At 43.4% G+C, this 23,220-nt stretch overlaps 1 protein-coding gene across 1 annotated transcript in view; it reads right to left on the reverse strand.

Moving 5' to 3' along the window:
* COL24A1 (collagen type XXIV alpha 1 chain) overlaps positions 1–23,220 on the reverse strand; it is a 170,831-nt gene that overhangs the window by 145,800 nt on the left and 1,811 nt on the right. The window contains exons 2-3 of the mRNA XM_081914077.1: positions 9,410–9,474; positions 1,478–2,769 (exon numbers count right to left, since the gene is read on the reverse strand). Of these exons, the coding sequence (XP_081770203.1) occupies positions 1,478–2,769; positions 9,410–9,474 (1,357 nt within the window). The remainder of the gene's footprint in view (positions 1–1,477; positions 2,770–9,409; positions 9,475–23,220) is intronic.

Raw genomic sequence — 23,220 nt, forward strand, 5'->3', positions numbered from 1 at the left:
AACACAGGGAAACCATTGGGGATATCCACTTTCTGTACTTTTCCCAGTACATAAACGCACACATCATCTTGCACTGGATATTATAAGGTGTGCTCTTCTGACACAAGTATTAATAGGAAACTGGTACACAGGAAGAAGCACTCAGTGACTTAGGAGTGACAGAGTTGTATCTTCGTAAAACAAAGATGGGCTACATTGTTGGCAACAACAAAAAGTGTATTGTGTAACACTTAAAGCCTAACAAATGTATTTTGGCATAAGCTTTCACGAACTAGAGTCCAGTTTGTCAAAGGTTGATACACTGTTAGCAGTCTAGAAACCACATGAATCAGCAAAAAGGAGTGAAAACAGAAGGACTCATTTATTGGCAATTGTAGAATGGGAAGCAATTTATTGTAGGCCAATAGGCCATGGAACTAAATATATTTAGTGTCTCAAAATCCGCACAAAGTACCTGAACACAAAATAAGAGAATCAGAAACCTAGAATATGTGTGGGGTATCTTGGCCCCCACCAAACTACAACTCTCAGTCTCAGCCAGTATTGCCAATGTGATAGGGACATTGAGATCTGTAGTTCAGCAACATGGGGAGGGGGGCAAAAGACTCCCTATACATGATCTAGCAGACTCCTGGAAGTTACATATCTATCTCAGAAATGATCCAATAAGGAGGGATCATGTGTACTGAATTGTCCTTATGCCTAAAATAACTTTCATTCCCAACACCAACTACAGGCAAATTAGACAACCATGTCTCTGTGCCCTGTTTCGGCTCTCACCTTGCGTCTAGCTTTGGGCAAGCACATTCTGCTGCCACTATAAACTCACCTTTACAACAGCACTTTCATCTTCCACAGAAAATAACAAAAAAAGGTTCCCTGCCTATTTTCCTCCCTTGTTCCCTGTAGTGACAGCTCCTTGCACCTCCTTGAATGGGACAACTTCATTAGGATGAAGCAACTTCATCAGTTGGAAGAAGAAAAGACTACTCAAAGAAGAGTGGAGTAACCTCATTATAGGTGTTACTTCATTAAGAATGTAATGAACCAGCCCTTAGAGCAGGCACCCTCCACGTATTAAACTATGTTATAGATTAAACAACATTATCAAGATTAAGTTGGCAGATTCCCAGTGCCAAGTAAGTGTCTTATTTGGCTTTGCCCGTAAGGCTTCTAGCATTCAAATAGTAGAATGTCATAAATGAGAAAAGGTTCTAGCCTCTTCCTCTAACCTTCATTTTAGTTCTCTGCCTCAACATGCTTTTTCTGCATCCACAGCAACAAACCCTACTTTTATCAGGGACCACAAGTTCAAGATTATTTCTCATACCTCCATCTTAAAGAACCAAAATGAAACCACAGGGAATTCCTGCGTCAATTTGTTGAGTCGCTATGTGTCAATTTGTTGCGTCACTATGGTGTATAACCTGCGAACTCCCGCTGCATTTTATTAAGGAACATAAACAAGCCAACTTACCGGCGGTCCGGGGTCTCCTTTAGGCCCTCTCAGATTCTCGAGTTCAAACATCCTTTCCAATTCTTCATAGTCGTAATCATAACCGTCAATATCAAGTTCATAACTGGTTTCTGCGTTGTAAGTGTCATCAATCGGAAATGTCCCTTCGTCCCTTGAACCAAGCTGGTTATCGAAAGGTGTGGAATCAGCTCTATATGATGTTGTGTTTAAAACTTGCTGCAGCTCCACGGGTTCGTATGGATACTGCTTTGATGTGCCAGTTTTGGTTTTAGTTTGCTTTATGGAAAATAGCAGATCGGGGTAGATTTTCCTGCTTGTATCATCCGTGGCATTATCTGTAAGGTTTGGAGGCAATTTTGTGAGAGCCTGGAAGCCATCTTTCTTTTTGCTGGCATCTTGCTGAGGAATTTTCGATGCTTTCACAATTCCCTGGTCATCTGGTTCCGGTATAATTTCCAATGCAGTACCATTTCCTAATAAACGAGGTGTCAGGGGAGAGGTTGTCTCTAGGGGTTCTGGTGGCATGTGGACTGATGCACCATTGCTGCTACGAAGGTTTGGTTCTCCTTTCCTTGTACTCAATGGCATGGAAACTGGTTGGGTTTCTTCATCCAACTGTTTGCTTGGCAGCATCCCAAGGGATGTGTCTGGAGGAATCGTTTGAGACCGGTATGTGTCAGCTTGACGACACTGTTGTTTCACATATTTACAATAGTTTGCCAAGGCTTGTGCAGAGGGGATAATGTCCAGCTGACAAATTATTCCTTCAAAGTTGACTGAATGGGAGTTCATCCTTCCTAAAGTAAACAAACTCTGCGAATCGAACGGCTGTACTTTAGAAACAGTCTCCCTGCTGAAGTGCTTTCTTCCACACTGAGTATACAGGGACACGGCTTTTTCCGTAACATCAATAGCAAATGTGTGCCACTGCTCATCATGAACAGTGTAATCAAAATATACAGACTGCTTCCCTCCAGTATGCACCATTATCTTCCTTGGGAGCAACTGGACACCAAACTGCAGTCTATTTTTATTTCTAACGCTGAAAAGAAAGGCATTGTTTACTGCGTAAGAACGCAAGGTAACCAAAACGGTGAACTGGGAGCCTATGTGTGATGCTATCACTTGAGAGACAGGCACCTCAATAGCTGCATTTGTGGACAAAACAACTCCTGAGGCACTTAGGTGAACCCCCTGAGGTAATGAAGTACGTGACAAAGGCTGTGCAGTCCCTGTTGATGGTTGATGAAGAGCTTGCCCACTTAGGCCTAAATGATGAAGAATATCTATGCCTAGGGGAGGAAAGAGAAAGGAAGGGGTGAGACAACGTCATTCTTAATTTTACTCAAATGCTTTATATTAACTCTGTGCTTATCCACACCTTCTTTTCCTCCACACTTTCCAGGCATGGTCCACACTTGAAGTGCCACAAAAACCCACTCTTTAAAGCTGAATTGGAGCAAACAGAATTGCCATTTGTTCCAAGTGAGTAGCAAAGAGAGGGTTTTCCAGCTCAAACACAGGATAAGAGAATGGCAAAAGGTGTGGTATGAATTCATATGAATAATGTATGCCTAACAGTTTTCATAACAATATTTCATACATATAACGAAGGCATCTCTCCTGGTTTTGTGGATGCCACCACAATATGTTATTTCCACATGGTTGACCATAACCATGACCCTTGCACAAGGCTAACAATTCTACTTAATGATCTTCCCGACTAGTTTCAAACATTAAAATTTCATCTAAGTCAATTCTGTTTTTGTTTTAAACAGGGTAACCCACCCTCAAAATTTCAGAATTCTGTTGGTCTTTCGACAACATTTGTAATCTGACTTCATAACTAGAAAGGCCCGCATTTGGTGAATATTAAACTGACAGGCAATTTTGGATTCTAAACCCTAGGAAAACAACAACAACAACAATGCAAAAATAACTTTGACCAGGCATCCCCAAATTCGGCCCTCCAGCTGTTATAGGACTACAACTCCCATCATCCCTAGCTAACAGGTCCAGTGATCAGGGATGATGGGAACTGTAGTCCAAAAACAGCTGGAGGGCTCAGTTTAGGGATGCCTGGCTTTGCCGGATCAGGCTGGCAGCCCACCTAGTCCAGCATCTTGGGCTCACAGCAGCCAACCAGATGCCCGTGGAGAGCTCACAAGCAGGATGTGAGCACAACTGCACTCCTTGCTCCTGTGGGTTCCAGCAACTACTATTAAGAAGCATGCCGTCTCTGAGTGTGAAGGCAGAGTATAGCCATTGTGTCTGGTAACTATTGATAATCTTGTCCTCCAAGAATTTGTCTAATCCTCTTTTAAAACCATCTAAATTGGTGGCCATAATTGCCCCCGGTGGGAGCCCATTTCTTACTACAACTAAGCACTGTGTGAATATGTACTTCATTTTGACTGTCCTAAATCTTCCAACCTTGCGCTTCCTTAGATGCCAATGAGTTCTATGGTTCTCTATGCCATACGTAATTTCAAACCACCTCTTACTAACTTTTTCTCTAGGATGTTCTCAACAATATTTTTAGTACTAAAGACAGATTTCAATACAGCGGTACCTCGGGTTAATAGTACTTAATTCATTCCGGAGGTCCGTTCTTAACCTGAAACTGTTCTTAACCTGAAGCAGCACTTTAGCTAATGGGGCCTCCTGCTGCCGCCGCGCCACCGGAGCCCAATTTCTGTTCTTATCCTGAAGCAAAGTTCTTAACCTGAAGCACTATTTCTGGGTTAGCGGAGTCTGTAACCTGAAGCGTATGTAACCTGAAGCTTATGTAACCCAAGGTACCACTGTACTGCATTAAGAATTCCACAAAATATGCATCATAGTTTCTTTCACTGACACCGAATGAGAAGCTGTGAAGCGATGTAAGATTTCTCACCACCACAAAAAAAATAAGGTACACCCTCTCACCCCCCAAAAGAAAAACCTCAGGAAGAAAATTTTCTCTCTCATGCCCAGTAGGTTCTTATCAGAGAACTTTATTTCTATAGCAACCCTGTATGAGTTTGTACTCCATGTTTGAACAAACCGAAAAGCTAAAGGGGTGAATGGCCATCTGTCATGCTTTAGTTGAGATTCCTACATTGCAGGGGATTGGACTAGATAGCCCTTGGGGGGGGGGGTCACTTCTAACTCTAATCCAGCTCCCTCACCTCTTGCTCACTGATCTTGTGCTTGACATCTTCTATCTCCAACCTAGTTCATAGGAAAGAAATGGCCACCTGCTTCTGACACATGGACCTGCCATTCTCACAACTAGTTTGGACCTGACATATTAAATGTTGCTTGGACTAATGTTAGCAGGGTAGCAGCTCTGTGTTTAAGTCCCCAAAATGGCATCGCATTCTCGTACACGTGGCGCCTAATCCTAAAAGCTGCTAGGCCATCTCATAGTATCAAAGCAGGAAGGGTTTTTACATGATCAATTCCTCTTTGAGTTCTGAGAACAGCAGGATGTTACCTCAGGATTAAAGTGCTGATGAACGGTCAAGTCTCTGTCAGCATGAAAGCAAGTCGAAGCCAAAGCTAAGTCAAGAGAGTCCTTGAAACATAAGGATTTCCACAGACTTTACCAAGAAATTAGGTTTCATTTCCCAACCTGCCTTCCCTCTGTTTACCAAAGATATTACTAGCAAATGTTAAGAGCAGACACATCTTGGCTCCGGTTCCAGCAAAAATGTGCACATATGCACACAAATATCGAAGACATTTCTGGAAAGGTTTTTAAAAATTGGCACAGAATGCATACGTTTGACTGTGCTATACATCTTGAAAATTAGTTACACACCTTGCAGCGGTTCTAGCCATGTTAGGGAGTGCACAATGGTGCCAAGTTTACAAATGGCAAGCAGCCGGCATGGCCTGAGGCACAGGAAGTCCTATCATTTGGTGTGGGGGTGGGGGTGGGGTTACACATCTGCCAACTCTTTTGGATGTCCAGCTGCAAAACAATTCATTTATTTAAGCTATAGTCTAATCTGCAGTAATTGTAGACTTGGTCATGGTACAGTGAGAAATCAATGTTATAAGTTGAAGGCCAAAATCTTCCATGCATGATCATGGCTTAGCTGCAATTTATTTTTGTGTTGTTTTTTTTAATTGTTTTTGTTTTGTTTTACGGAGGCCAAATCAAGCATAGATTGGGTTTTTCTGGGGCACAGTAGAAGTTTTGTTCCAAGTCTGATATGGTATTTTCCGCTCTATGGGGTGTGGGTAACCCTAATAAATGCTAAATTTAACATACCAATCTCTCCCTATTCCAAGTAGCAAATTGCACTAGTAAGTGCTGACAGGATTCAAGACTAAACAGAATGAGAAACGTGTTGGGATGAGGGGACCAAACTTTGCAAAAATAAGTGCAAAAAAGGGACATTGTTGGTTAGTAGCTGGCTGGCATCATGAGAAAGAGTGTCCCATGCTGCAACATTTTGTTGTACAGTATTTCATTTTTGAATCACCTATTATGACTCTCAAAGTGATTTCACAACATGATATTAAACAACTGCATTTCCTTTTATCTATTTTTTAAAAACCCAATTACGTACATAAAAACCAATTTTAAATCCAATAAAGATATTGACTAGGATACTTACTAAGATCTGTTCATACTACTCTGCACCACAACTAGTCAGAGGGCAGTTTACAAAAAATAATAATAATAAGGTAAACCAAAAACATAATACATAATAAACAAAAGAATTAAAATTATTACGTAAACAATTACATATGGTTAAATTTAAGTTTTAAACTGAAAATGTGATTTTCAAAAGAGTCAGGAATACATTTATACAGGGTCCCCCGTCCCGTCCCCCAGAAAATGTTTCCAGAAAATTTTCATATACAAATTAGGGTAACCTGCACAGGAAAATTTTCTGATGGCCTGATCTACCATGTTTATTTTTACTTGCATTTAGTCTACAAAGCTAAAAACTATCAAACTTACCAGCTAGCCTAGCATTTATTTGCAACTGGCATCTATTCATTGTTATTGATGGACTTATGAAACAGATTTTTCTCCACCTCACATCACTTTGAGATCAGCAGTGGAGTCAAACAGAGGTTTTCTGAAGAATTATGATATAAGCCTCTATGAAGGTGGAAGGTGTTTCTCTGAAACAAAGGTGGGAGCTGAGTGCAGGATGGGGACCAAAGGTGGGCAAACTACCCCAGAAGGAGCATGATGTGCCCCCCACCAGAGGTACTACCCGTCCCCTAACACCCCATACACCCCACTACAGGTATGTTTCTGATTAAGAGCACAGTGTTTCGATCCCGCAAATGCAGAAAGCAGATTATTCCTCCATGTGGCCAGCTATGAATGCGCAAGCAAGCTTTGGGATGTGAGGGTGATCACCTCAAAGCAACGACCCACACTGTTGCTTCGGGCAGGCCTTTGAGCCTGAGGCAAATGTGCAGAAAGCTATAACCACGTCATCCGCACTGCTCAAAAGCTCCTTCTAAATATAACAGTGTTCAAAGACACTTAACAGAATGCATTCTTTTGGAGCACATGTAATCCACTTGCTTTCTCCTCATTCCAGCGGCCATTCTCCCCCCCCCCCGCCCCCCATTAATGATCAGTTATTCCTTCCCGCACACAGATGTCGGCATCTGATTTCATTTACTCTCTAAATTTAAAAAAAGAAGAAAGAAATCAAAGGACAGGCAATCTCCTTGCAACATATATTTATGATTTGTCATCTTGAAAATGGCTTGTTTCAAGTCCAGGAGAGACTTTCTTCTATGCTTGCCTGCAGACTCCCATTAATCATTCCCCTAAATCATAGGGGGATAAGGGTAAGAGGGCTGCATCTTATCCCTCAAACACCCCGTGCATTGTCAAGGAAGCACAGCCAGGGAAGCCATCAAACTCTTTTTCTCCCTATATGTGCCACATGTCTCCAGTTTTCCCTGTATTTTGAAAGTTTTCTATTCTAAATAACCTAAGAGATCCAGATGCCAAATGACAGAACAGGTTTTCAGCCCATCACATCTAAAGGGCTTGAGGTAAGCAATAATGCTTTGAACAACACAGGTGAGTGTGATAAATTCAAGAGTGTGAATAGCCAAAACCAACTACCTGGCTTACATGCCCTGACTTAAAAAACCTGGAGCTGCCAAGCTGCAAAAAATGATGACAAAATTTGTAGTTGAATAGTCTCCCAGAGCAGCTTCAAGACATCAACAAGACAGTCCCTGTCCTCAAGTTTAAAATCCAGAAGCTATGGCACAAACAGAAATGAGATTGGTAGGGATGGTTGGGGGAAAGGAACTTCCTAAATGTAGAAAGCTAACCGTCAGGGAGAAAGGTTCTAGCTTAGTTGTTGTGTCTCCCTGACATGAAACTTTTCAGTGAGCAGGATGCTTGAAGCGTTTGGATTTGATATCCCGCTTTATCACTACCCGAAGGAGTCTCAAAGCGGCTAACATTCTCCTTTCCCTTCCTCCCCCACAACAAACACTCTGTGAGGTGAGTGGGGCTGAGAGACTTCAGAGAAGTGTGACTAGCCCAAGGTCACCCAGCAGCTGCATGTGGAGGAGCAGAGACGCGAACCCGGTTCACCAGATTACGAGTCTACCGCTCTTAACCATTACACGACACTGGCTCTCTATGTTTGTCCTCCATACAACAAAACTACTAGAAGACCAATTGTGTACAGTCCAGGAACAGTTTTATCATGCGAACTTGAGTCTTTCTCGATCACCTCTAAAATTCTTCATATTTCATCATGTGACTATTACCTGAGTAGCTACCATAAAATAGCAGAAGCCTCACAGTGAGCTGATTTGGATGATACACTAAGTCAAACTAGGATAGTGCAAATTTGTAAGCTCTGAGAGAGAGGAGACTGCAGCCACTTTTCTCCTCCTCTGAGTCCTGCTGTTGAATGAAGCCATTGTTTGTTTCCTCCAAATAAACATGTGTTACTTCTTGTGGCTTATCTGGAGTGAGACAAACCATGAGTCTGGGTTCAGACAACATGATGAGACAAACCATGACAGGGCAGCTGCAGCTAGACTAGAGGAGGAATGCAGCAGCCACAATCCTCATTCCTAGAAGTCTTACACTCAAACATTCAAACAAAATTACAGCTTGGCTTAGTACAGATTTGGGGAACCTGTGGTCCTCCAGAGGTTGCTAGATTACAAGTCCCATAATTCCAACCCATTGTCCCTGCTGACTAGGGCTGATGCAAGTTGGAATTCATGAACATCTGGATGGTCACAGGTTCGCCGTCCTGGGCTTAGTGTTCCATGCAAACCAGCTCATTTGTTTCAAAGATGACAACCCCAGCACAGGTTTTAACTGCTGCTAAAATAGATACAGATGCTAACTTCAGATGTTAGAACAAGTGCCCAGCCATCTGTCCCATTCATTAGTCCTCTGAATAAACACAAACAACAACAAAAGCACAATCAGTTGCTTTTTAGCCAACAGCTGCGTCTGAAAATTTGTGGGTGGAGAGAATAAGCCAAAAAAGCAAGTTTACTTTTTTGGCCTTAAAAATGCAAGTTCAGACTAAGTACTTATTATGTGAACTAGTTTGTTTTGGAGAGTCCCAAGAAGTGCAAAGGTAATCCGGCTTCGGTTTGCCACCCCCAAAAACACCCACGTGCAATGAAGTCACAATCAAAGCCTTTACAATGTACAAAACTTCCTTTTTACAAGGAGTCTGCCTAAATATGTAAGCAATTTCACAGACAGAAAATCTGAGTATTTTTGAAAAGGTCAGCCTTCCTAAACTGGTTTCTTTAAACTTTTGCTCCTATTGTAACTATCTGGCATTAGAGGCCTTTGAAAAACTGAATTTCACGTCATTACTACCAGAATCCTTCATATATATTTTTTTTCTCTCTCTCTTTTAAAGGAAAATCATTCAAATATTCTATAATAAAATCAGGAACATGTCTCACCTTCTTCTCGTATTTGTGTAGCACCCACAGCTATACATGTTGCGAAAAAAAGGAGGAGGGTTTTCCTAAAAGAAAAAAGAAAATAATATCAAGTTAAACACACAGAAAAATATGTGTTTTATCCCTAATAAGTGATGCACAATCCTTAGGTATGAAACAATTTATTCACCACCCAATTCTCAGATTCTTTTAGGCTTTTCCAGGTCAGTATCCAGTTTTGCCAGAAGACCACATGTTGGTTTATTGATGGGTAAACATGTTACGTCTCCACCACCATTCCTGGCTGTCCCCACTCTCACAGGTATCATTTTATCCGTCACCACCTGCATCTTTTATTCTTATATTTCTTCTCTTTGGAATTCCTCATTTGGAACAAGCACAGTGAACAGCAGAATTGTGAGGTTGTGTGCTATATATCCATAGTTACACACTGTGTCAGGGCTTTTTTCAATCCCGCAGCCATCATACCATTAAATACAAGGGCCCCCAATCTTTTTGGGCCCGGGACACATTTGGAAATCTAAGAAACAGTTCTGAGTGTCACACAATGCCCATTTCATAGAAGAAACATGGGCGAAGCTCAGAATTCCACTCAGATAAAAGGCAAAAGACCTAGGTGGCACCGCAAGACGAACCATAATGGTAAAGCAGTAAGCACCATAAACAAATAAGCCCCCTAACCTTCAATCTCTTTAAAGAGATATACAGTATAAAATTGTCAGGGACAGAGGCCTTAGTGGATGCCAAAGAAGGTGTTTGTCTGAGGACATTGGGGACCCCAGCTGTGATATGCATTAGTGTTTGTGTTACGCAAAATGTTAACGTTTAGCCAAAGAGTCAGAGGTAGAAGGGGTCGAAAAGGCCATTAGTCCACCTTCTAGAAATCCAATATTAGAGTATCCCCAATAGATGGGTGTCTGGCCTCTGATTGAAGGCCTCCAGTGAGGGAGAGACCACCACCCATTGACGTAATTGGTTCCACTGGATTGGAAACAGGTTTCCTCTAATGTTCAACTGAAATCTATTGTCAGCGGACTGCCATCAGAACAGGGGAGGGAAGCAGGGGGGCTGTTGGGATACGGGGGGGGGCCTCCAAAACTCCTGAGGAGCAGTTCCTCTTTCAGCAGTGGGAAAAGCCACACCTCCAGTGGAGAAGAGAGGGAAGGGGCCAGCCAAGAGAGGAAAGGGCTTGAGGATGCTGCTGAGAGCCCCAGCACCTCACCTCGCCAGGTTGGCCAGGAGGGATGCACGCCACTTCCGTCGCCCAGCTTGTACAGAGGGGTGAAATGCAAGGAGGGGAGGAGGAGGCTTGGGGTGCCAAAGTTCTTATGTTGGGGGAGAAGCCGGAAGGGGCCACTCCCGGATTCTGCAAGTAACTAAGACGGACATGAACTTTGTAGATCTACACTGTAAATAGTTTGCACAATAAAACCTGTAAAAGATAGGTCGGATTCCTGTCTGGTTACTCACGAGCAACCACCATCAGCATCTGACAGCTATTCTCCAGTCACTTGATGCCATCGGGTTTATCCCTGACCCCTATAGGTGCAGAGAACAAGTCTTTGCCCTCTTCTGTGTGACAGCCCTTAAGTCAACAAATCATTATTATTATATTTTCATTTCAAAACCTTAATTTACCCTATCCCTTCATAGAATTATTATTCTTTTAATGCTCCTATAAGGAAGAAGATGGTGGCAGCTAGATGTGCAAACACTTACATATAATGATCCAAGAAGGAGGAGAAAGAGACCAGCACTTGCTTATGCTATGTTCTGTGTGGATGAGCATCAGCAAGGCAAAATACCCTGACCATTTTCCAGCCTGGTCGATTAACATCACCCAAGGCAACTGATACCATGGAAAGTACAATGCAAACTATAATGAACACACATGGTCTGCTACACACAAAGCATTTCATAGAATGATAGGATTGTAGAATTGGAAGGTACCCGAGGTTCGGTTCTCAACCTGTGGTTCCCCAGATGTTGTTGGACTACAACTCCCATCATCCCTGACCACCGGTCATGCTGGCTAGGCATGATGGGAGTTGTAGTCCAACATCTGGGGAACCACAGGTTGAGAAACACTGATCTAGTCCAACCCTCTGCAATGCAGGAATCTTTTGCCTACAGCCATCCATGGGTGGGCTTGAACCACCAACCTTCCAGTTAACAGCCAGGCGCACTGACCCATTTGCTCCATGTTGCTGTGGACCCTTCCCAAGAGCCCCTTGACTCTGCACCCACTGGGTGCCAACCACAGTCTGGCACTATCCTTGGGAATGCTGCCTTTTCAACTGTCTCCACTACCACCACCCGCCCCCGTCAAACTGATTTTGATCCAAATGGAGAAAAAGAACAGCGAGCTGCGTTTTTAAGACAGCAATGTGCTCCAAGGCAGAATCCAGCCCCCCACCCCCCGTTTGCTCTGGGTCTTGCAGAAGGGGAGGTACTGTTGTGATGATTAATTTGTTATTTACTTTGTCTGTTATGGTTTATATTATTAGGTTTTTATTCTTGATGCTCTGTAAAACATGTTCTTAATGTTGTACACCGCCCTAGGATTTTTGCATGAAAGGCAGTATATAAATCAAATTAATAAATAACAACAACAGCTGTATAATAATAATAATAATAATAATAATTTATACCCTGCCCATCTGGCTGGGTTTCCCCAGCTTCCAACTGAATATTAAAAACAATACAGCATTAAACATTAAAAACTTCCCTAAACAGGGCTGCCTTCAGTTGTCTTTTAAAAGTAAAATAGTTGTTTATTGCCTTGGCATCTGCTGGGAGGCCATTCCAAGGGCAGGTGCCACTACCGAGAAGGCCCTCTACCTGGTTCCCTGTAACCTCACTTCTCGTAGTGAGGGAACCGCCAGAAGGCCCTCGGCGTTGGACCTCAGTGTCTGGGCTGGATGATAGGGGTGGAGAACGCTCCTTCAGGTATAAAGGACCTTCAGGTATAATGTAAATAAGCTCCTTGTTCACACCTCACACCAATCCTATAGAAGTCAAGGGGTGGAGCCAGCAAGGATAATAATGTTGGGAGTGAAGCAGGCAGTGGGGGAGGCATTTCAGACGAGGGCTTATGTCCCATAAAAATCCATGAACAAAAGGTCTACAGAGTAAAAAAATTCCTGTAGCTATTGCCTGCGCAGATGGTTACCTGAATAGTGAACAGGCTCTGAATTTATCTATCCTGTTATTTTTCAATCAGTGAGGATTCTAATCCCCTTGTCCTAAGATATGTATCAACGTTATTTTTGCATGACCAAGTCACTATTAATTTCGTATTATTTGTCTTTCAGACTGACTTGAGTGAAAGAAATGCACTCTCCAAAAATGAACACCTGTGAGGGGGAGTGAAATTGACATCAAACAAAAATGCATCCAGCTGTTCATAAGAGAGGCTATTCTGCATCTTATACTAGTGTTAGTAGTCAAGGAAGGTGAAATGTAATACATGAATCAGCCCTGAGTGAAGAGAAAAATAGTTGACTGAAAACTATACTTACCTACCTAAATCTGCATGAAATCAGGCTGCACATATTTTGCGTTTTGCAATTATCTTTGCTTCCATTCTGAATAAAAACTGGCTTTGCCCCTACATCTTTAACAGCAGCAAGAGTGCAGATGGTTAGGTTCAAATGCATTAAATGCACGAGGCATGGGCTTGCATGATAATTTTCCCTCCCCACTCCCAAGAAGGTGGGGAGACAGGAAGTATCTGCTTCCACTGTGAAGCTAACAACAGTTCCTTGTTGCAGCCAAACCTGGGAAACTCTGGTTACTTGAAACTTCAGTTTGAGAACAAGTCTGGATCATAAACAACAACTTGATAGCGGCTAGCTTGAAGAAATCACATTTTAAAGTAACAACAAGCAAAAACAGAAGTGTCCAATCTTGAAAAGAGGAGCAGTCTATGAGTGAAGCTCCTGCTGACATGTGTGCGTAATTCTGAATGACAAGTGGCTAGGCTGTGGCCCTGCAGATGTTGCTGGACTACAACTCCCATCATTCCTGTTCACAGCTTGGGCTGATTGCATTTGGGAGTCTGGCAGCAACCTGGAGGGCCACAGGTTAGCCACTCTGCAATAAACCATAGTTTAGCATTCCATTCAAACAGGGTCTTTCCATGCCAAGGCCAGATTCACCTTCTAATCTTTTCCCAACATAATTTTATAAGTGTTTACCCTAAACAAATAACAATTTGAGGCTTCCCCAGAAAACGTTTTGTTGTTTGCTTCTACACAATAGTCACCACCACCACCTCTGTCTAAATACAAGAAGTATTAGCAAATTTTTCAAGTTGAGGGCTCTGCTAGTTATCGCTGCTAATGCAAGTTCACCTTTCTATTTCTCACACAGCTTTAAAAAAAAAAAACTTTCCGAAAAACTGTTGGCAACCTGAAATATTAAAAAAACCATTCTTGTACTGTAAATAATTCACTTTTACTATACAAGTTCTTCCTGAGAGGCTGCTCCAGCTGACTTCATTCTGTCTGGTTTCCCTTTGACATCTGATATGAGAAAACACACCTGCTGCAGATGTTATACTTCAGAGGGAACTTTTTTTACAAATTACCAAGGCATAGGCTCTGAATAATGTTTCCTTCGACATTGTTTTGTCTCTAGTCAACATTAAAAGGTTTTTTTAAAAAAAGAAAAGAAAGAAACTGTGCAGCACCAAGTGTGTAGCTCCTTCTCTTTTGGCTGCAAAAGTCGTCCTACTAAAATCCAGGAGAGAAAGCAACACTGAAAATGATATTTTATGCTCAGCGGCCAATTCTCAATTCAGAAAACAGGAAGAAAAGGAACTGTTCATTTTATGCTAAAAATGGCACTAGATAGGTATATTTCTGAGCCTTCCAAAACTGAATATAATGAGAATGTTTTATACCTGAAAACCAGTCTGACGGAAGCAGACTGATGTTGCTTTTGCCTGCCTCCTTCACTCTTTTCTTCCTTCTCAAATGGCAACTGGTGTCTGTTGGCCAATCTGTGGGGCTCTGGCTGGAGAAGGCTGTGTTAGCCTGACAGGATGCTTGACTCAACTCCCAGAATCCTTTGCTTCTCTCTTGCAAACTGTTATATGAACTTTGCTTGTCCTTACTAGGTGAAATATTAATAAACGGCACGTGATTTAGAATAAAACCCAGGGTCAGCAGCTAATCAACGTATTTTTTGGGAAATAAAGAAGGTGGGCCAGTGGAGAAGCAGCTATTAAAAAATAAGTCATCAAGATACGGCAGGGAAGGAAAAATTATTATCCTTGTATAATGATAGACTGCAACATCAGAACTTCTGAAGAACAAGGCTACAGTAAGGAAATTATGAAATCTGGTACAGTACTTCAAAATTGGCAACGGCACCCGCTAAAATGTGCCTCTTAAAAACAAACAAGTATAATACTGATTACCCTGTAATTAAGATTCAGTCCTGGTTAATAACTCATACTTTGCTTGGCAGTCTAAATCAAACAATTCCAAAAGCCCATGCCAGATTTAAGAATGATTGAATATTAGTAATGCTACATTTTGCATTACAAAATAAACCAATCAAAGAGATCTGATAAACAAACCCCACAAAATCCTAATGTCCTATTGTAACTGATATATTGATCTGTTTCCTGTTGTCAGAGTTATCTTTATCAGAAAAAAATTGATTTTCTATATCTATATCTATCTATCTATCCCTCGTAAGGTTTCTGAAAATTCACTTGGCCATGAGTTACTCAACTCTAGAATAAAGAAAGATAGGTAAATAGATGTTCAAGGTCTGCAGTTTTTTCTGCCTAATATAAAGAACAGAGGTAGAACTTACAAGAAACCACAAACAAAAAGTAGCCAGTTCAGGGATTTCTAAAGATTGGCAATCCATTCCTTAAGCTGCAGAAGGTGAATCAATTTAGAAAACTGATCTCTTCCCATGAATACATGTATTATTTCTTTTTCCACAGTTGTAAGTTGGGAATGAAGAGAAGGGAAAAAATAAGTCCAAGTCCCTTTCATGTTGATAGCTTGAATGAAACTTGAACACAATTACTGTGACACATTGCAAAACAGTTCCTTCATTTTCTATAGTCTTATATCTGTGCAGATTTGTCTGATAGTCTGCCACCTGATCTCAGAAGGTAATTTCAGAGATAATTTCATCTGATGGCCATATCCATGCGTGGAAAGTGGTCCTAGTTTAGACCAGACTTAGACACTAAGATCTCAGGATCTTTAAATCTTCAAGATCAAGACAAGCACTTTTAACTGAGCCCAGAAAAAAACTGGGAAGCAGGGGATGATGACCACACATCAACAATGGGATAATATGCTTAGGGTGGTCCAGATTAACCTTTCACAAACTTGGCTTCATGGTTTCCCTGCCTGGAATCTGCAAATTGTTTGCAGCCTCTCAGAAGCTGTAGCCCACCTCACCCACTTACCCAAAAGCCAAACTTCATCCTGGCCATTTCTTTCACAGTTCCTATAAACACGCTTGTGATTATTCCTCTCCCCACCAGCACCACCACCACACACACACAAACACACAAACACACCAACTTCAAAATCTTTTCCTCATCTGGACCCAATTTGCAAGGCCCCAAAACCAGCCAGGAAACTATCAGAGGGTCTCTGGAGAAAGATGTACGCAGAAAGACAAATGACGAGCAAATCCCATCACAGCTACTTAAGTAGTGAGCAGTTGCTCAAACCCCACTACCTACAGAACATTTTTTTTCCATCGGGCTCTAAAGCACAGGGGGAGGGGAATGCAATTTGAAGCAAGATTGTATAGGAAAGGATACTCACTTCATCTTTCACTTCATATCCATTTACAGTTTAGCCTCTTTGCGTTTTTGCTTAAAGTGATAAACTCTTAATATTTCCCCCCGGAATTGGCTGGAAAAGTTGTAGAGAGCATTTCCCTAATATTCCATACAGGCTCTTATTCTCCCCCCCCCCCCCGGTTAGCTGTCGACATTCATATGCAAAACACAGGTGGGTAGTATGCAGCCCTGGAAACCCTCCTGGGTAGCACATAGTTTTTTGCTAGCAACCTAAGAGCCTGGGTTTTGGTTTTAATCGGTTATTGCTGCAGATATGCGCTTTAAAATGCTTTAGCCTAAATGCTAAAACTAGAAAACAAGAATGCAGGTAAAACAAGGCTGCAATTCAGTCACTAGGATGCAGAAGTAGGAGGAGTGATGTTGCACTCATGTCCTGCCTTTTGGCTTCCCTTAGGTACCTGGTTGGCCACTGTGAGAACGGGATGCTGCTCTGATTCAGCAGGGCTCTTCCTATGTTCTCAGTTACTTGAGAGAAAGCTCCAGTGAACACAGTGGATGGAACCTATTTCTGAGTAAGCATGAACAAGCTGGCACAATATGGCTGCAATGGCATTTGGAAACAAGCCCAAATGAATACAGCACAACTTGCTTAGAGCAAACATACATAGTAATGTGGTGGAGTGGTTAAGAGCGGTTGACTCGTAATCTGGTGAACTGGGTTTGCATCCCCGCTCCTCCACATGCAGCTGCTGGGTGACCTTGGGCCAGTCACACTTCTCTGAAGTCTCTCAGCCTCACTCACCTCACAGAGTGTTTGTTGTGGGGGAGGAAGGGAAAAGAAGATTGTTAGCTGCTTTGAGACTCCTTAGGGTAGTGATAAAGTAGGATATCAAACCCAACCTTTTCTAGTACTGTGCTGCCAATTCACTGTGATTTCCAAATGCTTTCTCATCGGGGCAACTAGATGTGAAAATAGGTAAGGCTCCTGCGCCATTAATAGTCACGCAGAAAAAGGGAATTCAGCTACTAGGAGTTTAGAAGCCCTGTCCTCTTGTGCATCTAGCCACATTATTTCTCAATTAAATACCTAAAAGCAACACTGCCACAAACGGTAGTTGGTCATATGCCATGTTCATGAAGCTATATGGAAACGTTATCGAACCAAGCTTTATATGCGATCACTCTTTGTTTGGACTTACGATATGACTCTGAGGTGACTGATAGCGTTCATTCAACCCTCAGATGGACAGGGGCGTAGTGTGGGTTGCCAGTGTCCTGGGTCATGGAAAGAGGGGGGAGGGAAACGGACAGAGTATGTATGCACATTCGACTGCCTTCGGCATCCACGTCACCCAGGAGATCGCAGCCACAGAGCTAAGAAAAGTTGTTCCATTGTTTGGAGAGGTCACTTCCTGGTTTGCATGGAGAAGCTGTTTTTAACAGAGCCCAGCGATGGAAGCGTGTAGCTGAAATTTTGCACCCCTAACAAATTTTGCACTCGGGCCAACCAGTGGGCACTCCCAGGCTACGCCACTGGATGAACATACTCGCTCTGAGAAGTGTATGCACAGTCATCACTGCAACATCAAATCACAAACTGTATGTAAGAAACAATAATCATGGATCAAAGACCATAGAAAGATAGCAAATTTCAAAAAGCCACCTCTTTTTTTATATATATAATGGAGGTAGTTTGCACATTTCAGCTGCAAGTTATGAGATACTGAACTGCATGGTGTCAACTTAGATGATAGATGTATATAGGAAAAAGCCCCTGGATGAGAACTGAGTCGTATGTTGCCTCTTTGTGACTCTATAAGGCAGGAGACCCCCTCCCCCTAATAAATATGCAGACAAGAGAGCCTACTCCTGGCTTTCTCCATGCTCCTGGTAAAAAATAAATAAAAATCTCTACCTTCCATTGCTGCACCTCTGTGATCTCCTGCCATCATGAAACAGTGCTCATTCTGGCAGGAACAAGGTGCTCAGAAGACAGGTAGCAAGTCAGAAGGAGCAATGAAGAGCTTCTGCCATGAGCATTTAGCAGATGGCTAGCAGTATGTGTTGCATGTGGAAACCCGACATAGGACATGGGACGGGAAAGGATAAGCAGGTGTCTGAAGCAGGCTGTCCAGACCCTGATGCCTTTAATGGCTGCAGGCTGTGACTGCATGCTCCCTATTATGACCCTAAGCCAGGGGCTTAGCATATGTGCACCTTACTTAGAGGATGTAAAGGAAAGGGTAAAGGGACCCCTGACCATTAGGTCCAGTCGGGGCTGACTCTGGGGTTGTGGTGCTCATCTCGCTTTATTGGCCGAGGGAGCTGGCGTACAGCTTCCGGGTCATGTGGCCAGCATGACTAAGCCGCTTCTGGTGAATCAGAGCAGCTCACAGAAACGCTGTTTACCTTCCCGCCGGAGTGGTACCTATTTATCTACTTGCACTTGGACGTGCTTTCGAACTGCTAGGTGGGCAGGAGCTGGGACCGAGCAACAGGAGCTCACCCCGTCACAGCGCCACCCCGTCCTAAGAGGATGACATGGGAACAAAAAGTAGAAACTGAGCTAGTGCTTGCTGAGATGGTTTTACTCATTGACTCACTCCTGCACAAGCTAAGCATAAGTCAATGATTTTTTAACACCCTCACTCCTCACATAGAGCTATGTTATTCACAAGGCAAGGAGATTGCTTCTTTTGTTTTGTTGTAAAGCTCTCAGCTTGCACTGCAGTGGGGTGGGTCCAGTATTGGCAGTGTGATGGAAGACTTTGAGAGCTCCCAAGCCACCAATTACCCACGTTTCTGTTAGCTCTTGTTTTGTTTTTTAAATAATGCATTTGTTAATGTAACCCAAAACAGTACAGTAGGCCAGCAACTTATGTCGGGGTTACGTTCCAGGGATTGCACCTAAAGCCAAAATCATGTACAGTGGTACCTCGGGTTAAGAACTGGAGGTCCGTTCTTAACCTGAAACTGTTCTTAACCTGAGGTACCACTTTAGTTAATGGGGCCTCCCGCTGCCACCACCTCACGATTTCTGTTCTCATCCTGAAGCAAAGTTCTTAACCCGAGGTACTATTTCTGGGTTAGTGGAGTCTGTAACCTGAAGTGTATGTAACCCGAGGTACCACTGTATAGTCAAAACTCACTGGGTTCACGGGGGGGGGGGGGCGTGGATTGCCACATTCATTTTCCATAATACCTTGCCGCCTTTTAATCCCCCCCCCCATTTTGGGGGGCCAAGTGCCTAAAGCTGAATGTGCACAAGTTAAATGCATGCAAATTGCAGCGGCTTACTGCTTTGCCATTTTTTTTTGGCTGCAGCCATCGCATTCATATATTCAGTCTTCAGTCCACAATGGCTCCTAGGTTTTAGGACTGTTACTATCTAAACAACATCCTGCATATAGAAAGTTATAACATAAACAGTATTTTACTATTTTTATAGCAGTGCCAATATTTTTAGCCACTGCCAAAAACGTAAACAGTCATTTACATGACCAAATGCTTCAGTAATTCTCAGGGCTGGCAATATATGCTGCAGAAAGCGTGAGAAACAGATTTTCTTGGTATCTGCTGACAATACACCCTGCCCCATAGATCTGGGGGTGTTTCCAGATGGAAGCTTAATACTGCAAAAAGTTGGACAGATATCACAAGCAGGTCAATGGCAAAAGCTTTTTTGTTAACCAATCAGCTTTCCCCCAGAAATGTTAAATCCAGATTAAATAAGGGCAAAGTGAGGTAAAGGTAAAGGGACCCCTGACCATTAGGTCCAGTCTTGACCGACTCTGGGGTTGCGGCACTCATCTCACTTTATTGGCCGAGGGAGCCGGCGTACAGCTTCCGGTCATGTGGCGAACCAGAACAGCGCACGGAAACGCCGTTTACCTTCCCACCGGAGCGGTACCTATTTATCTACTTGCTCTTTGATGTGCTTTCGAACTGCTGGGTTGGCAGGAGCTGGGACCGAACAACGGGAGCTCACCCTGTTGCGGGGATTCGACCCACCGACCTTCTGATCGGCAAGTCCTAGGCTCTATGGTTTAACCCACAGCGCCACCCGCGTCCCTTAAAGGAAAAGTAGGGGTTGGCATTTTGACGCCAATGATGTTATGTTGATGTTATAGAAAAAAGGTAAGCATGATGAGCTCCCATCCCATAATAAAGACCTATCTGGAAGCATCCATTAATCACAACCATCAGGACAGAAACATTTTGTGACCTGAGGCAAAAGACAAGATAGCAACTCTTTCTAGTTCCACATGCAGAAGCCAAATAAATTAGCAGCTGAATCTTACTTCAACACTAGTGACAGGACAGCTCCACCACCACATCTGGGGCAGCAGACCAGCTTAGGGAGCCCAGACAAAGCCATGTAGCAGAACAGCTAGAGGTGCAGAAGGATCTGCCAAGGACTGTTGCTGCCCCGGATGGCTGTCCAACTCCCTAACGGTAAGGCCGGCCCTGACAAGCACTTATACAGGGTTAGCCAACGTTGTGCCCTCTAGGTGTTTTGGGCTACAATTCCCATCAGCCTCAGGCAGCAAGGTCAAAGGTCAGGGATAATGGCAGTTGTAGACCAAAACATCTGGAGGGCACCATGTTAGCTATCCCTCCTGTATTGTGTGGATACATACAGGTTTTCTTAAGTGGGGGTAAATTTTACCATCATTGGTGAAATTCACAAGGGCTGAAACAACACACATATAAAAAACACTGTGCAAATGTTTTTTTAAATAACCATTCTTAAAAACCTGTGGAATTTGTCGTTAGCTCATCAGCGCCATCTGGTGTCCCATTTGTATAATGCACCTAAAACACACTTAAAACATTATATTTGCAGCTGTATAGCTGAGTCCAAGGTTTTCTCCCAAAACCTTGGGAGGGTTCAGACAGACCCCCACATGGCCATGAGAACAAGATCTAAGTGCATACTGATGTTGCTCCATACATGCAGGATACTGACCGACCAGGGAACCCCTCTCTCAGGCAGAGGAGCCCTACGTGCATACATACATACATACATACATGCATACACATGTAGGGCTCCCTCTCATGGCAGCTGAACCTGCGCCCTGCACGTGCATCAGCTGGGGCTAACACGATCCCCTCGCATTTACTCATCATCTGAAATCCCTGCCCTGCTGTCACTAGCCTTTGTGGGATAAGACTGCATCCAAATCCTATCATAACCATCATCTGCTGGGCCCATGCACTATCTGCAGGCAATGAGCCAGTGTGGCATAATGGTTAGAGTGTGGGACTATGACTTGGGAGACCAAGATTTGATTCTGCACTCAGCCATGAAGCTCTTTGGGTGACCATGGGCCAGTCACCATCTCTTAGCCTAACACCGGGTTAGGCTAGTCAAGTATTCAATCTAAAGTTCATTTTGGAAGACTGGCTCGTAGAAAATTAGACATCTAGATCCTAAGGGGCAGGTACTCAGGTAAAGGTAAAGGGACCCCTGACCATTAGGTCCAGTCGTGACCAACCCTGGGGTTGCGGCGCTCATCTCGGTTTATTGGCCAAGGGAGTCAGCGTACAGCTTCCAGGTCATGTGGCCGCATGACTAAGCCCCACGTAAGTCTAAAGGTAAAGGTAAAGGGACACCTGACCATTATTAGGTCCAGTCATGACCGACTCTGGGGTTGTGGCGCTCATCTCGCTTTATTGGCCAAGGGAGCCAGCATTTGTCCGCAGACAGCTTCTGGGTCATGTGGCCAGCATGACTAAGCCGCTTCTGGCGAACCAGAGCAGCGCACGGTAACGCAGTTTACCTTCTCGTCAGAGCGGTACCTATTTATCTACTTGCACTTTAACGTGCTTTCGAACTGCTAGGTTGGCAGGAGCAGGGACCGAGCAACCAGAGCTCACCCCGTTGCGGGGATTCGAACCGCCAACCTTCTGATCGGCAAGTCCTAGGCTCTATGGTTTAACCCACAGCGCCACCCGCGTCCCTAAGGGGCAGGTACTTATTTGGGCTGAAATGCTTATGCTTATGGAATGATTGCCAGAGCTCTTCGCTAAAATTATTGCTCCCATAATTTTTTATTTTTCTGGTTGAAAGGACATTCAATCATTTGAAGTGCTCCTCTCCAGATCCATGTTTAACTACCTCAATGAGAACTGGGCCTTAAAGAGCAGACACATCTGATGAAGAATAAATTCAGACTAGCGAAGCATAAAACAAAAGGAGTCAGCCTTGCAAATCTCAACAAAGCAAATTGCTCTCCAGCTCTTCCGTGGAAAGACTACCTCGCACGCCAAGGGATTTGTTTACAGAGAGCTGCCCCAAGAGACTCTGCTGTATTAAATTAAAAGAATTGGCTGCTTGGCAGAGCCTGTTGATTTTCTAAGCAGAAAATGAGCAAAAGCCCAGGGCAAATCAAACTGCATCCAGGAAGATCACCTTGATTTCTCATGCCTGTAAGTCAAACCTAACTAAGTAGTCCTATCCATCACAAGTAACAACAAATGCCTCTTTGCTCCTGTTGCCTTCAGGGAAAGAGAAAGATTATTACTAAAGATGAACTAGGGAAGCGGATTGAAGCTAAGTTTTGGCAACCTGACCTCTCAATGCAGCACTTGCCTGTGAATTGAGCAAAAGAGGGTGGGTGGGAGAGAGGTTTTCCAGTCAGCTGCCTCCCTGCCCCCTCCTCTCTTTCCCTCTCTCTCACACACATGTACAAACAAGCAACCCTTCTCCAAACCTCTCCTTCCTCTCCCAATAACAGTCATCTTGGGTGCCCTTTTGCTTCCTTCCCAAAACCGGGCTGCACAGATGGGAAAGCAAGTGCTTTTCTGTCATGCTTCATGAACGCAGGAACTTTAAATAGCCCCAGATCACCAGTAAAAAAATAAAAATAATGATTGGTTTAAAACAAGGGTTTTGTTTCTTTCTTAAGTCTTTGCAACAGCTCCCTCCTAGAAGGCAGCCAAATCTGCTTGGAACCCAAATGGCTCCTTCTCTAAAAATAACACACATGAACTGTGCCCTTCCAGGGAGGATGGACAGAAA

This window comes from Podarcis melisellensis, assembly GCF_964234715.1.
Source record: "Podarcis melisellensis genome assembly, chromosome: 6".
Classification (NCBI taxonomy): domain Eukaryota; kingdom Metazoa; phylum Chordata; class Lepidosauria; order Squamata; family Lacertidae; genus Podarcis; species Podarcis melisellensis.